Source organism: Pseudomyrmex gracilis, unplaced genomic scaffold, assembly GCF_002006095.1.
Source record: "Pseudomyrmex gracilis isolate BER0280 unplaced genomic scaffold, ASM200609v1 scaffold_1, whole genome shotgun sequence".
NCBI lineage: Eukaryota > Metazoa > Arthropoda > Insecta > Hymenoptera > Formicidae > Pseudomyrmex > Pseudomyrmex gracilis.
This window is the reverse complement of record NW_018020585.1, coordinates 1,969,560-1,984,662: the sequence shown is the minus strand read 5'-3', so window position 1 is coordinate 1,984,662 and position 15,103 is coordinate 1,969,560. Positions and strand designations below refer to the sequence as shown.

The 15,103-nt window shown below is 36.1% G+C and overlaps 3 protein-coding genes across 7 annotated transcripts; 1 reads left to right on the top strand and 2 right to left on the bottom strand.

The window, feature by feature from the left end:
- The first annotated feature begins 445 nt into the window (after positions 1 to 445).
- Positions 446 to 3,158, top strand: LOC109851891 (glucose dehydrogenase [FAD, quinone]-like). The gene is made up of 2 exons (XM_020422443.1): positions 446 to 2,244; positions 2,338 to 3,158. Exons 1-2 carry the CDS (start codon positions 505 to 507, stop codon positions 2,470 to 2,472), a joined length of 1,875 nt encoding a protein of 624 aa, XP_020278032.1. The 5' UTR covers positions 446 to 504; the 3' UTR covers positions 2,473 to 3,158.
- Positions 3,159 to 3,344: 186 nt separating this feature from the next.
- Positions 3,345 to 8,916, bottom strand: LOC109851916 (ubiquitin carboxyl-terminal hydrolase 22). Of its 2 annotated transcripts, XM_020422532.1 has the most exons (8): positions 8,803 to 8,916; positions 8,154 to 8,524; positions 7,257 to 7,389; positions 6,919 to 7,134; positions 6,417 to 6,831; positions 5,802 to 6,230; positions 5,535 to 5,684; positions 3,345 to 5,380 (listed from the first exon to the last, which is right to left on the bottom strand). In XM_020422532.1, the coding sequence occupies exons 2-8, from the start codon at positions 8,271 to 8,273 to the stop codon at positions 5,323 to 5,325; spliced, it is 1,521 nt and encodes a 506-aa protein (XP_020278121.1). In that variant the 5' UTR covers positions 8,274 to 8,524; positions 8,803 to 8,916; the 3' UTR covers positions 3,345 to 5,322. The 2 variants fall into 2 exon arrangements, with proteins under 2 accessions (XP_020278121.1, XP_020278112.1); XM_020422523.1 differs by having other exon boundaries at positions 8,154 to 8,916.
- A 550-nt stretch (positions 8,917 to 9,466) lies between these two features.
- On the bottom strand, positions 9,467 to 14,701 carry LOC109852838 (protein eiger). Of its 4 annotated transcripts, none has more exons than XM_020424381.1 (7): positions 14,638 to 14,701; positions 12,495 to 13,111; positions 11,314 to 11,606; positions 10,833 to 11,144; positions 10,446 to 10,644; positions 9,986 to 10,348; positions 9,467 to 9,912 (listed from the first exon to the last, which is right to left on the bottom strand). In XM_020424381.1, the coding sequence occupies exons 2-7, from the start codon at positions 12,852 to 12,854 to the stop codon at positions 9,682 to 9,684; spliced, it is 1,758 nt and encodes a 585-aa protein (XP_020279970.1). In that variant the 5' UTR covers positions 12,855 to 13,111; positions 14,638 to 14,701; the 3' UTR covers positions 9,467 to 9,681. The 4 variants fall into 4 exon arrangements, with proteins under 4 accessions (XP_020279970.1, XP_020279962.1, XP_020279987.1 ...); XM_020424373.1 differs by having other exon boundaries at positions 14,610 to 14,690; XM_020424398.1 differs by having other exon boundaries at positions 9,986 to 10,273; positions 14,610 to 14,690.
- Positions 14,702 to 15,103: the final 402 nt, after the last annotated feature.

Here is a 15,103-nt window from a genome sequence, read left to right as displayed (position 1 = left end):
CCAGCAAACACAAAGTAACAGTAACGTAACGTTAATGTTATAATTACCCACTCAACGATGTAACTGCAATGTAACATGCCTTATATGTAGCAGTTACATTGTTAAGTGAAAAATTATAACATTAATGTTACGTAACTGTTACTTTATAGCAATAATCGCAAAGCGCGTACTAATTGCGCTGAGTTCTGCTGAACGTAGCCTTGGTTAAATAAATATGTAAATAAATTTATATAATAATTTAATATGCTTTATGTAATCTACTTTGTATACATAGTAGTATATTACGCATATTATGTGTAACTATGTATATCATTTTTTCAAGAACAGGTTTCGTAAAACGTATTATTAAAAGAAATTTGCATTTTATTTACTGAATGTAATATGATTTATAACTTAACAAAAAGCAAAACATGAAATCGTATATAAAGGATGCGAGTGCGAGTATTTTCATAGTCCATATTCGACCGCAACGTGTTGGAAAAATTTAGTTGAGTTTTGAACAAGATGTTAAACTTTTTTCACTTTGTCATTATTATCGTCATCGTTGTTCCTATTCGGTCAGAAAATTTTCAACCACTATTGGATAAGATCGCAAATATAAGTATTGGAGTTTTGAAGTTTTTGGAGAAAAGTCAACAATTCTTTAATCATGAGATGCCGGATATGATCCCGCGGCACGGAGAAATTTATGACTTTGTGGTGGTTGGTGCTGGCACGGCTGGATCCGCTTTAGCTGCAAGATTAAGCGAAATTCCCGAAGTTAAAGTATTGTTGATTGAAGCTGGAAGTAACGAGAACTATTTAATGGATGTTCCATTGGCAGCTTCGTTTTTGCACATGAATGACGACGTCAGTTGGAAATATCATACAAAGCCATCGAACAGATACTGTCTCGGTATGGCGAATAAAGAGTGTCATTTTCTAGGAGGCAGAGTAATGGGTGGTTGCAGTGTGATAAACTACATGATCGCCACCAGAGGCGGCACCGAAGATTACGATCGTTGGGCCGAGATGGGAAACGAGGGCTGGGCTTACAAGGACGTTTTAAAGTATTTAAAAAAATTGGAAACCGTCGATATTCCAGATTTGCAATCGGATACCACTTATCGTGGAACTAATGGACCAGTGCACATCTCTTATCCGCTATTTCGCACGCCAATGGCAGATGCCTTTTTAAAAGCTGGCCAAGAGCTAGGATATCCCTTAGTGGATTATAATGCAGAGAACTCAATAGGATTCTCGTATCCGCAAAGCACTCTCATCAATGGCACTCGCATGAGTAGCAACAGAGCTTACTTACATCCTATACGTGACCGCAAAAATCTTTACGTAACTAAAAACAGTGTGGTAAACAAAGTGCTGATTGATCGCCGTGCGAATAAAGCAATCGGCGTACAATTGACCAAAACCGATCGAACTATTTCCGTGTTTGCGAGTAAAGAGATTATCTTGTCCGCGGGTGCCATTAGATCACCTCAGTTGCTAATGCTATCCGGTATCGGACCATTTAAACATCTCGCAAATCTCGGAATAGACGTCGTCCGAGACGCGCCGGTCGGAGAAAATCTGATGGATCATGTAACCTTCTACGCGTTGTCGTGGAAAATAAACAAACCAATAAGTTTACGAGAACGAGATATTTCTGATGTCTTCCGTAATTCGTACATTACGGATCTTCTGCTGAACAACTCAGGGCCGTTAACGAGCACGGCCGCCGAAGCTCTCACTTTTATCAATACCAAACAGCCAGAAAAACGCAGTGGTTTGCCGGACATTGAACTATTACTTTCTGGTAATGTAAATATGGGTCAACCTGTGTTCAAAAAAGTAATGAATCTGAATAATGAACTAACTAAGATAGTCAGCAAATACAACGACGATTACGGCTGGAGTATTGTTCCGATATTATTGAAACCGAAGAGTCGCGGTCGAATAAGATTAATTGCTAATGATGTTGATGTTAAACCTGAAATTATTCCAAATTATTACGACGATCCAGAAGATGTCAGAACAATGATTAATGGTATTAAGACGGCAATTAAGATTAGCAATACCAAATCAATGCGAGCGTTTAATCCAGAAATGTTAGTGATACCCAATTTTTGCGACCAATACACACTTGAATCACACGCCTTTTGGGAATGTGCAATAAGGACGATATCCAACACGTTGTATCATTACTCCGGTACTTGTAAGATGGGGCCGAGAGCGGATCCCACTGCTGTTGTCGATCCTGAATTAAAGGTACTTGTTATTCGGAGCATTAAAGTAATATTTATCGTTATAAACTAGGTAAATGGAGAATTTACACTTGTATCTACGCATATTATTTTGCAGGTGATCGGAGTTAGAGGATTAAGAGTAGTTGACGCATCCATTATGCCGGAGATCCCATCGGGACACCTAACTTTGCCAGTTTACATGATTGCCGAGAAAGCGGCAGATATGATTAAAAAAGAATGGAGACTATAAGATATTATAATTATACATATATAATTATACTCTATTTAATTTGCACACTTATTTAATTTGTTAGCGGACTTTGGCGGCGGAATGTTTTTTGAGGAAGAAACTACATATGCGCAGAACGCGCATCAGTCATTTCACGATTATATTTATTATTTATTGTTATATAATTTTGTTTTAGTTCTGTCAGAGCGATTTCATACAAATGTTTGTTCGTAAACATTTTCTTAATAAAAATTACTAATTATGTTCTGTTTTTGTCATATCAATAAAAGTTTATCATTGGAAGATTGTCGCGATTATGTATAATTTTTAATTTGATATTTAATTTAACAAATTTAAGATTTAAAAAAATCTGTACTAACAAAAAAAAGTCCCGTTGTAATATAAACTTTATTTCTTATAGATTTACGTGTAATATACGTACTTTCGCTTTATATAAAAATGTTCATATCGGCATATGTGTAATAAAATATTACCTGCTAATATACATATAGCATTATGTCCATATCCGTTCCAAGTTTAGAGAAAATAGATCAATGTGAATCCAAAGTTTCAGAGTCCAAATAATAAAGTGCCATTCCATTGCTGTTAGTCATCTCGGTGAAAGATGTGATTGGAAGTTGATGCACATGTACTTATCTGAACACAATAAAAAATCACAACGAGCAAATGTAAAACTCATGCATACGAATTTCTTATTTCTTAGTCAATTAAAAAAATATTAATTTAGATGTAAAAAGAAATTTTATATATGAGTTTTATATTTGCTCGTTATGATTTTTTCGCAGAGAATTTTTTATATTTCCGAGTCAATTTAAAAAAACATTAATTTAGAATATAAAAAGAAATTTTTTGTGTATAATATTTATCGGATCTTTTACATAATTCAGTACACAAGCACATAAAATTTAAAAACATTGTTAAAGATAAAATATGTTTCTCTCAGCGTTACTCAACACGCATTTAGCCGTAGCCTGACTGGTATGTGCGAGATTGGATTTGTTCGTTTTTATTAAACTAGTTACATCGGTTCAGAGTTCATCTTTTTCACTCTAAATGGAAGGAAAAAGATTAGATCTAAACTGGTATAACCAGCAGTTTAGCAAAAAAAGAATAAAATCAATATTGATGAAAATGATCGGCTCGTATTCAAAATAGGCGTCGCATTTCTGAGTATTTGGTACTTTGATTACGTGTGATAATAACTTACAAATGTCATTTAAAAAAAATAGAAAACAAAAATTAAGACAAAGGTCAACCAGAATGACAGTTTGTCGAACAGCGATTTTTATTATACAAAGTTCAGCGAAGAATTCGCCTCAAGTCAATGTCTTTATACCCGCTGTTGCTTATGTTATTTTCTCTGTACAAAATTGAGTTTTCCAGGGACGGCCGTTATAAATACAAGAAAATATATTGGAAAACATTTTTATACATAAGAGAAAAAACAGTGTTGCTCGTATCAAGATTATATCAAATTCATAAATACACAAAAATTAATATCAAGGGCGTCTTCTTTTGTAAGTTAGCGTAAAATAAAGGCGATTCTTAAGAATTGTCCTAAATAAAAAATGAGGTTTATTATATATACATATATATACTGCTTTTTATACTTGTAACTACAAAAAACGTTTTATTTGTTAACACATATATGTATAAGTAATAAGTAAAAATATTTAACTTGGTTTGGTCGGGGCGTCTTCTTGTCACACTGTCGCCACGGTAACTTACAAAGTAAAATATCAAAATAAGTATAAACCTGAATTCATTTTTTCTTATCAAATTTTTCCATCTGCCACTTAAAAACTTTTAAGCAACTTTTCAACTTGCCAGCGAACGCAAATTAAAAAAATCGAGAGGTTAGACAGATAAAAATATTTGTGAGAAAAAATGATAAGCCGCGCGTCGTTCACTTTAATACTCAATTTATCACGACAACAATTCGAGAAGACACATCTAGAAACAAAAAAGAGGAGTTAAATACTCTTATCATACTTCTAATAAAATAATCACACACTAAGACCCTGTGTCCAAGCTCTTACTAGACGTTTTAATCTGCTATTTTTTTTTTTGGAAAAAATCAGAGCTACATCCACACATATCACTTTGTATATATTTATACTTCTCTCTATACATATACATGTATATAAATGTTAATAAACACTATTGTAGTGAAAAGTATAAATAAACAATATATATCAAACCCAAATTCTCTGTATTGTATATGTAAGTTTTTCTTTTATTAAAAAATACTTCAAAAATCGCCTCTACTTTTTAACAAAGAATCCGTCATATTATACATGATATTTTATTCGATTACTTGTTACTATATCAATAATTATGAAATCAGCTTAAATTACATAAATTATGAAAAAGTATATTAGGTTATTTATGAATATGTGGCATTTCAATAATAATACGAACATACTGAAATCTTTTCAGACGTCGAAATTGACATTCTCTGCTGGCAGGTGCAGAAACTAAAAAGAAAGACACATACAAGGGCTCATCCCTGGTGAGTCATGAATACAAGTGGCAGGACAGGAGTATAACAGTCAGCGATATACAAAAATTGCGATCGGTCGATTTAAAAAAATTGAGCTAATCTTAACACCTATGCTTACGTTACACTCAACACACAAATGTCGATCGGGCAGTCAGTCAGCACGCCCCATCGAACACAAAAGGCGCCGGCGGAAACCAAAAAGCGAGGGTGACAATTAATTTATTTCCGACAAACGTAAAACGTCATCGACGTCTAGCTCTCCCCAGCGATTTTTTTTTTTTAATTCTTTGTTAAATAAATTAATTACATGATTTACTTTTCCTCTTCGTTTTCTTTCTTCTTTTTTTTCACACTTTATTATTCCGACCGTACTCCAAAATCTGCTTGTGATAAAACAGAAGATATCTGAAAAGCAAAATACTCCACTTAGTTATTAAAAATTTGTCTTTTCTATAATTCCCTTTTGTCTTTTCTAAATATCCAATGAAAAACAAACATTTAAATTGGAAACAAATCATTCTCAGTTTTAATTACTTACAATCACTTATTCTATACTTACCCTTCGCTAGTCAAGACGTCTTTCAGTCTAGCTCGCGTAATCAAATGGTCATCGCATTTGAACCATTGATCTCTTTGTTGTCTGATAAAAGCAGTATAATGTCCAGTCTCTAATGATCCCTCGTGATTTATCACGGCAAACAAAGAATACCTAGTCGGTAGCGATAAGATTAAATTTCTTTAAAAGATACAATATACCATATTTGATCATCCGTAACAAAATCAAAAATAGAGAAAAATCGTAAATCATTTTATGAAATGTCGCTACCTATTGTCACTGAAGGTCATCTCTTCTCCGTTTTTTGATAAACTATCCATCATGGCGCTATTGTTGTTGCCATTACGCTTATGCGACATAAATGGCGTCATGTCCAGTTGTTCCGGGAACGAAATAAATGTAGAGATCTTCTTCTTGGAGATCTTATCTTGGATGCTAGAGTGCTCGAAACGCTTCAAGTGAAAACTCGCCACGATCGGCAGTTGCTTCATCGTTAGCTGCTTCGTACTCTCCTGGTAAGTTTGGCAATTACTGCATTTGATCTTTGCAGTGGAACCCAAATATTCAGCTCTAGTAAATCTCTCCAGACAGTCCAGTAAGGAAGTGGGAGGCCCGGACGAATCAGAACCAGATGCACCAGCCGCCGGACCTAGATCCAAAGATATGTCCCAAAATGGATCTATTGTGGTAGACACTCCACTAAAACAAAACATCTAAATTAAGTAATTGCTCTATTCTGCTTCAATAAGCATATTACGTCTGATATAAGAAAAAACTTGTGTGACTCGACTAAAAAAGTCTAGAAAATAATAGAATATTAGTATGCAAAATTATCAGACAAACGTAAAATTCTTTGAGATATAATTTTACAAAGTAATTACGTACTTGCAAGCCTGACAAACAACATCACTCTGAAGGCCCCCGGTAAATATCTGATCGATAATACAGTTACAATGATGGGGATTGTCCTTGACTAATATTGGAGCAGCTTCGCAGTGTCTATGAAGGACATCCAGTGTAGCAATGAAGAATTCGTGGGCGTCTTGCTGCTCATAGCCCGCCAGATGTCTGACGTGCGTCCAAATCAGATGAAGGAGTTTGTGAAGAGTCAGCGGGGCTTTGTTGCCAGAATAAAATTCTTGGAACAGATGAGATACCTCGCAGACCAGACAGCGATTTGGTTGCGGGCAGTGATGACGGTCAGCAAGAAAATAATCTCGCAGCAGTGGTGTGTGAATTAATGCCTGTACAATGCAATTCATGAAGCAGGTTTTTCCAAGATTGATCAATCCTCTTAAACCTGGAAGCCAAAGTACAACAAAAGTTATTATATCATTGTATAAAAAATAATAATCGCATCGTATAAATTAAAGTTTTTTTTTGTTACCTATAGTGGAATTTTCTACAACACGTCTTCGACGCGGATGCTTTCTCAGCAACTCCGCTTCTATTTGTGTCGGTTCCCATGCTCGGTAAAATTCTCCAAAACTCAGGGATTTTGCCGACTCGCTCCATTGCGTCTTAGCCACCGCTAATAATTCTCTATCGTATACATAATCGCCGCATTGGAAGCACAAAATATTTCCATAACACAGATCAACGGCTAAAATAGCGCAAAACTAAATTAATGCATAAACAAAAAATCAAGTGTGTTAAGAGAGTTTGGAGTTAAATATTAAAATTTATATTGATACAATTGGTACATACAAAACAAGTTTTTATTACCTAGAAAATGTTTCTTTGTTCTCGCATGTTCTTGTATATGACCCCTTACATAGCAGCCAAAAAATATACAATGAAGACAAGAATGTAGACGATCCTTGTAAGTTTTACATGTATGACATAAACAGCTCACAGCCTGTAATACAAACTCAGTGTTAATTTTGCTTTGTCTTGTTTGTTACACAAGATAATAAGTCACATATGTAAAAATTGAAAAATAAATATAAATTTTAAACTTAATAAGCTAATTTTAACGCATTAGATTTGATTTTTTCTATTGGAGTAACACTAAACTCCATTAGAACCATGATTGGCTCTTGAGAGCAAGGCTTACTCTCATCTGTTCAATTACAGTTCTAGTGCAGCTCAGTGCAGCCTCAGTGCAGAGAAAGAGAGTTTAAACCTATTTTATACAATATACATCATATATTTTTATATCAACATACATACACTTATTTGATTATTTTAATAAATTTACATCATTTTAATAAATTTTCATCTCTACTTAAATCTACAATAAATATGCAAAATATATGTATAAAAAGTATAAAAAATAAAATCAGGTATTATAACAATCAACACAATAAATAGATAACTACAATGTGTAAAATATAACAATAGACATTTTTGAATGTCCCGCCAGCAGAGATCCAATAAAAAAAAACACTCACACTATCATGAACATTTAAGATCTTGTATGTTTAAATGGAAGGGGAATGAACAAGGGGGTGAGTTAAATAGACCAATAGAAAGAGGCCAGAGAAATTCAAGAGACAAAACAGGAGAGACTTAACCGAAGCAGGCAAGGTGGAGCAAGACGAAAGGTCCGAAAAAAATTGTGTGACAAAGAATCTTGATCACGAATCATACATGAAAAAAAAGGTAAAAGAACAGATGTACCTTCCTGACGCGTGCCTCAGTCGATGTACTGGTCACGAAATACGAATGTATCACTTTGTACGGCTGGATACCCTTAGCTACTTTGAAATTATTCAAATGTATGCAGCCATGGTCGCTCATCTCAGGCTGGCAGGAGCGACGCCAATGCGACCGCACGTCCACGTCCTCCTCCTCCTCCTCCTCCTCCTTCTCCTTCTTGATTCTTGACGTTCGATGCCGTCGGTGGATTTCGTCGGTACCTCCCAGTGGCGCGGATGCGACGTGCACAACAACAATCTTTTGACAGCGACGACGGCAACGACGTGGGGGGCGTAGCTCGCTGCTGGCCTTGGCAGGAGCGTGCGTGTCGTTGACATGGAAAGAGAGTGGGCCTTGAGAAATAAAAGAGCGCAAGCAAGGTGAACTTCCTTCTTCCGGTAGCGTGTGAAAACGTGATCGGTCAATCGGTTGAACCGCTGTCAATCGCGGCGAAAGGAAGAGGGAGAAGGGAGAGCGAAAGAAAGAGAAAGACAGAGACACAAAAAGAAAAAGACAGACGGAACGAGAGAGAAACACAGCGAGCAATGGCGAAGAGATTTAGGATTGGATGGGGGATCTTGGTGTGACGCGATGCGGCGCGACCATCAACACGTAGGGCGACACACTACACCTCTTGCTTCCAAAGCAACCCTTGTTTCCCGTATGCCTGTCGCGTTCCCGACTCTGCTTCGGCCCGGTTACGGACACCAGCCGGTCACTGCCGACGCCTCGTGTCGCCGGCGGAAGGAGGCGTCATTGTGACTGTAGCAATTCACGTCAGACTGTACGCCTGATGCCAACTTTACAAAAGTCATTTTTTGCTGTACGCTCATACGTCTGGTTTACGTTAGTCAGGCTGCGATTGGCGGATACAAACCCTTAGATTTTATAGAGGATTATTGCGATAACCAATAGTGACGTGTGCTTGCTGGGGATTTTAGCAGCAACACTTGGGTTTCGAGAAACCGAGGTTTTCTATTGGATATCGAATGTAACGGGTAAACGGAGCGAAGAAAAGAGCGTGACATATTTTCCGCTGTCAGTCGATTCTCTATTGTTCGTGATCGAGCGCGCTTACAATCTTTTCAAATTTTCAAGTCTCTTATTTGCACTCGTTACTACGTTATATACAATCTTAATTTTTTAAACATATACGGTGTTACTGTGGACACACGTAGCAAGATACTATATTATAAAGATGTAAGAAGGGAAAGGAATTTATAAACACAACATGGAATAACTCACTCGGATGAGACATAGGGAATAGAAACAATAAGAAATAATACCACTTACGAGGTAAAAATATATTACGTATACAATTGTTATATTTCTAAAAACCAAACACGTTATGTCAGATTGTAACAATAGGCAGCAGCAAGTTGCTGCCTATTTGACGACAAGTGTGTCTGTTTTAATTTTGCTATTAATAATTGATAACTACAATAGGTCATTTATCAATTGATTTTAGCGCTACTACTAATTACAGAGCAATTAAGAAAATTATACACGTTTAATATGTTGTTTGTTGCGGTTGATGTCTCGGTGTTGACGGTGTTGGTTGTTGTCTATGCTGTCCCAGTTCACCGAGCTTCGTCAAGCCGAAGAAACTTTTGTCATGTTGAAACAGAGTGTATCTCGCTGTTCCGATATCTTTCAGGATTAGATGATCACCCGTCTGAAGGACAGTCACTTGGGCTGAAAAACACGAGCGACTCTTGTGTCCTGTACCTGGACTGTACACCTAAAAAAAATAGTTTTAATTGTATATTTACCGCACATATACACATAAATTCCTTTTTACATAATATACTTGCCATGCATTGCATGATCGATCTGCCGTTTACCAACAGGCGAAAACCGTTCTCATCGTGATCGTCCAGGTAGTGAATCTGCGCGTAGACCAGATACAATCCCGGCTCGTGCACAGTAAGTTTGCCGTCGGTGGCGAGTGTAAAATGTCTATTCATACCGAGATCGGCGACCCAGTCGCTCGGCTGCCATGCCTTAAAAATGCCGTTGTTATGTCGCGCCTTCCCGTTGCCAACGTGCTCGTCTCCCGACGAGAAGAGGGTGGTGTCCGCCCCGAAGTGAATTGCGTAAATCTGCCGTGGCGCATGTAAGTGTCTCCGAGTCAGTCTTCGTTTTCGTCGAATATTCCTCGCCGATATTTCGAAATTCTAATTCGATCACGCAACGCTTTGCGTTATTTGAATCCTATACTGAATTCTCGAGACTCGGATTTTTTTTTTTTTTCAACCGCGCGATATGACTCACCTGAGGGAATTTGGATCTACGAATTTCGGTTCCGTTTGCCGTGTCGTTGTGAAGCGTATTTCGCCAATTAACTCTTTCGCCGACCGCGGTCTCCGTGCTTAAGTTCGTGTGCTGAACAAATTCTTGGCTTAATTGGTCATTGTGCGCTAAAGAGAATGCTTTTGGACGCGCACGAGAATGATACTTCTTCGAAGAGTGTCTTGTCCGGAAAAGAAAAAATATAAGTTTGTTGTTAACGCGGTCAATATAAGTTTTTACACACTGAATAAAATTGACTCTTTTATGTAAATTTAACGCTCATTTCAGAAAACAAACATATCTGTACAAAAAGCATAGAAAAAGTTTATCAAAGAATTTTCTAAGAATTGGAAATGCGAATATGCTTACGATGCTGGATTTTTTTCGGAATTGTTATTAGCGTTTCTGTTGCCATTTGCGTAAAGACGTGATCCGGACCCAACAGTCCTCACGTGATGCTCGTGCTGATAGTTCGATTCATCTGCCGAAGGATCGTCAGCTATCGTGTGATCACTTACAGATCGCTTCGATTTGACACCTTCTTTGACATCCCCTGTGTTTGCAATATCTCTTGCGTCGTTATCACGTTTGTGCTCGGTTGTGACGTTTGCACTGACGTTCTTCTCGTGACTTAATCGCGCATTGTGTTCCTCCTTGAGACGTTCTCGCCGGTCAATATTTCTATATATGTAATAAATATAAATTTAATACAGAAATTTATTTTTTTCCGATACGTTGTCCTATCAAAAATGTGCGTGTAAAGATTGAGAAACTATACAAATTTGTTTATGATTTTTTCTCTTTACTGTCTAACGTGTTTTGTTTATAGAAAACATCGTTAACGCCTCACTTGTGACTTTCTCGCACGTTCTTCACAAACTTCTCTCCGCGTTTCGTCTCAGCTTTACGGAAGGCAGTCAGTATTTCCATAGCTCTGTTCGACTCGGATTCCGGATACAACGCAGGTACCGACGTCGACGTAATTTCGGATAAATCCAACTTGGAATCGTACGACAAAGACGTGCGGTCGTCGGTATAATCGCGCGACGTAGAATCGTCATCATTGTAATTAGAATCGTAATCGGCGTTGTCAATGTCTGCCTCGCCAGGATCATTGTCTTCCGTGGACTCTTCGGTGTACAACTGCAATATTTGCGAATAAAATATACGCTTCCCGTATGTGTGAAATTACGCGGATTTGTCTCTGTGCGAAGTAACAAAACTACGTAATTATACGTGACAATATATCGCGAAGTTTATATAAATTGGAATTATTCATTAGTATAGCAAATGGTCGATATGAGAAAAATGATGCATTTGTCCACAAAAGACCAAAAAAACTCTATTGGATGTCCATTAGACGTCAACTCCGTGATAATAAATGTCTAATGAAAGTTTTGTTCCGTGTGTGGGTGTAATAAGCATGTATGTATTGCGATTTCCTCTTTCGCGAGCGACGCGATTCGTTATTCATAATCGCTACGTCGAAAAGCAGCACAAACAATTAAATTATTAGCTGAGTAACGGGGAAGTCCGTTAGATGAGAAATTCTGTCGTCGGAAGATGTCAATCAAAAGATCAAGATCGATACAAATTCATTAAATTTTTTTCTTACGCGTATAAATTTAAAGTATATTTTTTGAACAGAGGATTCATACGGGAAAGAGAGAGTTGCAAATTTAACACACGGTTTGAAATTTTATCTAATTGCTCAGCTAAAAACCAAGGTTGCCATGACAGAAATACGAATCAAACCAAAGGTCGGAGATAAGTCTCGTGTGCGTTATATTACCGCATATGTATGAGAATCTACACGGAGAGTTCAATAACCTGCTTGTACAACTTGAATTTCCTCGTGGCAGAACGTGACCGAGTGTGTGCGTATGACGTGCGTGTTAATTATTAATGAAGTGATATTATTTGTATTAACAAAACTTGTGAACTAATGGGTGAGATATATAAGAGCGTACAATACGCGGTTTCTTTTTCCAGATGAATAAAAAAAATAGCAACACCTGACACGTTGCTTACCTGTTCGAAGGCTTTTAATTCGTCCAGTAGATCTTGCTCCAAAAGCCGATGCTTCAAGCTCTCAACGTCTCTCTTCAGCTGATCGATGTCATGCAATTTCGACAATGAACAATGTAACTCCCAGCTTTCAAGACCAAGACAAAGAACAGCGATGATAAGTGCGACTATGCTCAAAATCGTGTTCTTGCTTGGTTTTAGTCGCGATCTGTTAAATCCTTCCTCTAAATCAGAATGCGAGATGCTCAGATTTTCTCGCGAGAAATTCAAGAAGGACCTTGTCTCTTCTTTCACAGGCGACATGTGGTTTATCAATTTCTGTTTCATGCTTGCTACGTTGATCTTTTCCTCTGACGATGTCATCGCAAAACCAGAACGATATTCTCTCTTTCAATGTATTATTGTTTTTTTTTTTTTTTCCACAGAAATGACGCGAGGATTTATATATTTGTATTCATTTTTGATTCTGTACGAGTAACGTTTAGAAAAAGTTATTCCGCATCGTTTTCACGATATGTCAGAGAAACACTTTTTTCACGTCAAATCATTTTCACATAAAAAGTACGTGTTGCTGCGATGTCGATGATCTTGTCAAAACGGTCGATTCTGTCGAATATGTTCTGTTGAAACAATTAAAATATCCATGAAAAATACACACTGACAATGACAAGGTCTTGAAAGAAATGTGATTGAAAAATTTTTGACATTGGCATAACAGATGCGATCCGTCTAATTCTACATTTTTGAAGATTTATAATGGGTGTGTGTGTATGTATATATGTGTGTGTACGTATGTGTGCATGTGTGGAAACGTTAAATATCCTACACCGGTCCTGTCCCGCTTTAAAACCTGTCCGGTAAGTTTTTTCCCCCCCAAAGGTAGAGAACTACTCTTCTATCCTCCCTCTCTTTTGTCTCCTGCTCCGTCATTTTTCCGCACTCTTATTCTGCGAGAAGAGTCGATTCATAGAACTACGTTTATTTTCAAATAAAAATACAAAAGATAGTATCGGTCAACGCGCGCAAAAAAGATAGAAATCTAAAACACAAATTTTAGCACAGCAAATATATATACATATATACATATATATATATATATATATATATATATATATATATGTAATAAAATATACGCGTAATTATATATATAAATAATACATATATATAGATATATATATATAATTAATTTATATATATATATATACAATTAGGTTTTCAACGTTGACAAGAGCAATATTAATATAAGATGTTGAGTTAAATAATTTATTCTATATATTTATTTAGAAAAAAATTGTAATCAGAGAACAGGGAAGAAGTATAAACCTTTACCTGATCAAAGATATACATAAGCTATAAGTGGATCGCGTACAGAAAAAAATGTTTTTATACTCGATTACCGCACTGTTTTGATTTCTTAAGTTATGTCTGTTATATAATCTGTTTGACATTTGAAATAATTTACGTAACAATGAATGTATAAATTTCTCTTGTAATCTTTTTTTCTATCAACTCTGTTTTGAATCTTTACTGAAGATGAGTAATGATCGAAACGTTCCGCAATCGATTAATCTGCTCTATAAGTAGAAGAGAATTACAATAAATTTTACTTTAATATTATAAATATATAGAATAAAATAACATACGCAAAATAACATCTTATTAATATTATTGGCGCCGTAAAAAATCAATCATATATTTGCTGAACAAAATTAAGATATATAGGTTTTTTAACACAAAACTTGGATTATTTAACGAAAAAGAAAAAACTTAATTAATAAGATCTGTTTCTGTTCTTTGCGGTTTGCTGTGTAAACTTTTGAGTATAACTCTTAGAATTTACATAGTTTTGTAATCTATATTGTTATATGTATGATGTACTTTATATATATGTTCTAATTAATCAACTTGAGGTATAATTTGATTCATACATTTGCTATTAACGATTCAACACACATTTCATCTCACAATTCTGTGAACTTTCTCTGTTTACAAGTAAATTTCGATTGTGAATTATACATCTATCTCTGTTACGACATTGCGTTATTATATTCATTATATTAATATGACACTAGAAACAATTTTATCTCTCGTCAATATGCATTTCGATTTTTGCCTCACTTGTTATTAATATTTCCAGAGCACTCACAGAGCTCAAAGATGCGTACAACTAACTACACACATCCGTCGCCTACGATCGACACAAGCGTACTGAAGAACAGGATGAACCACGTCCGCGTTTATCATCGCAGCGCCTTCACCTTTTGACAGATGGTACACACACTATTATGGTTTACTTTTATTACAATACGTGCACGCATGTGTTAGAGATTTGTGAATAAATTTCGTTTCATTTTGGATACACGCACGATATTTGCGGTAATATTAATTATAATCAGTGAAGAGAAAACGTTTGTTATACAGTTTTATTAAGTCTAGAAATACTGATTAAAATATATTATTCAACTGACATATCGATGAATAATATCGAATGCGTTACAAATGTATTAATAGAAAATGGAATTTAAAAAGATTGAAGAAAAATAGAGATAACGTCACTAATACGGTGAAACATAAATAACTGTAAGATGATCCAGCTCTGACGATATGATGGC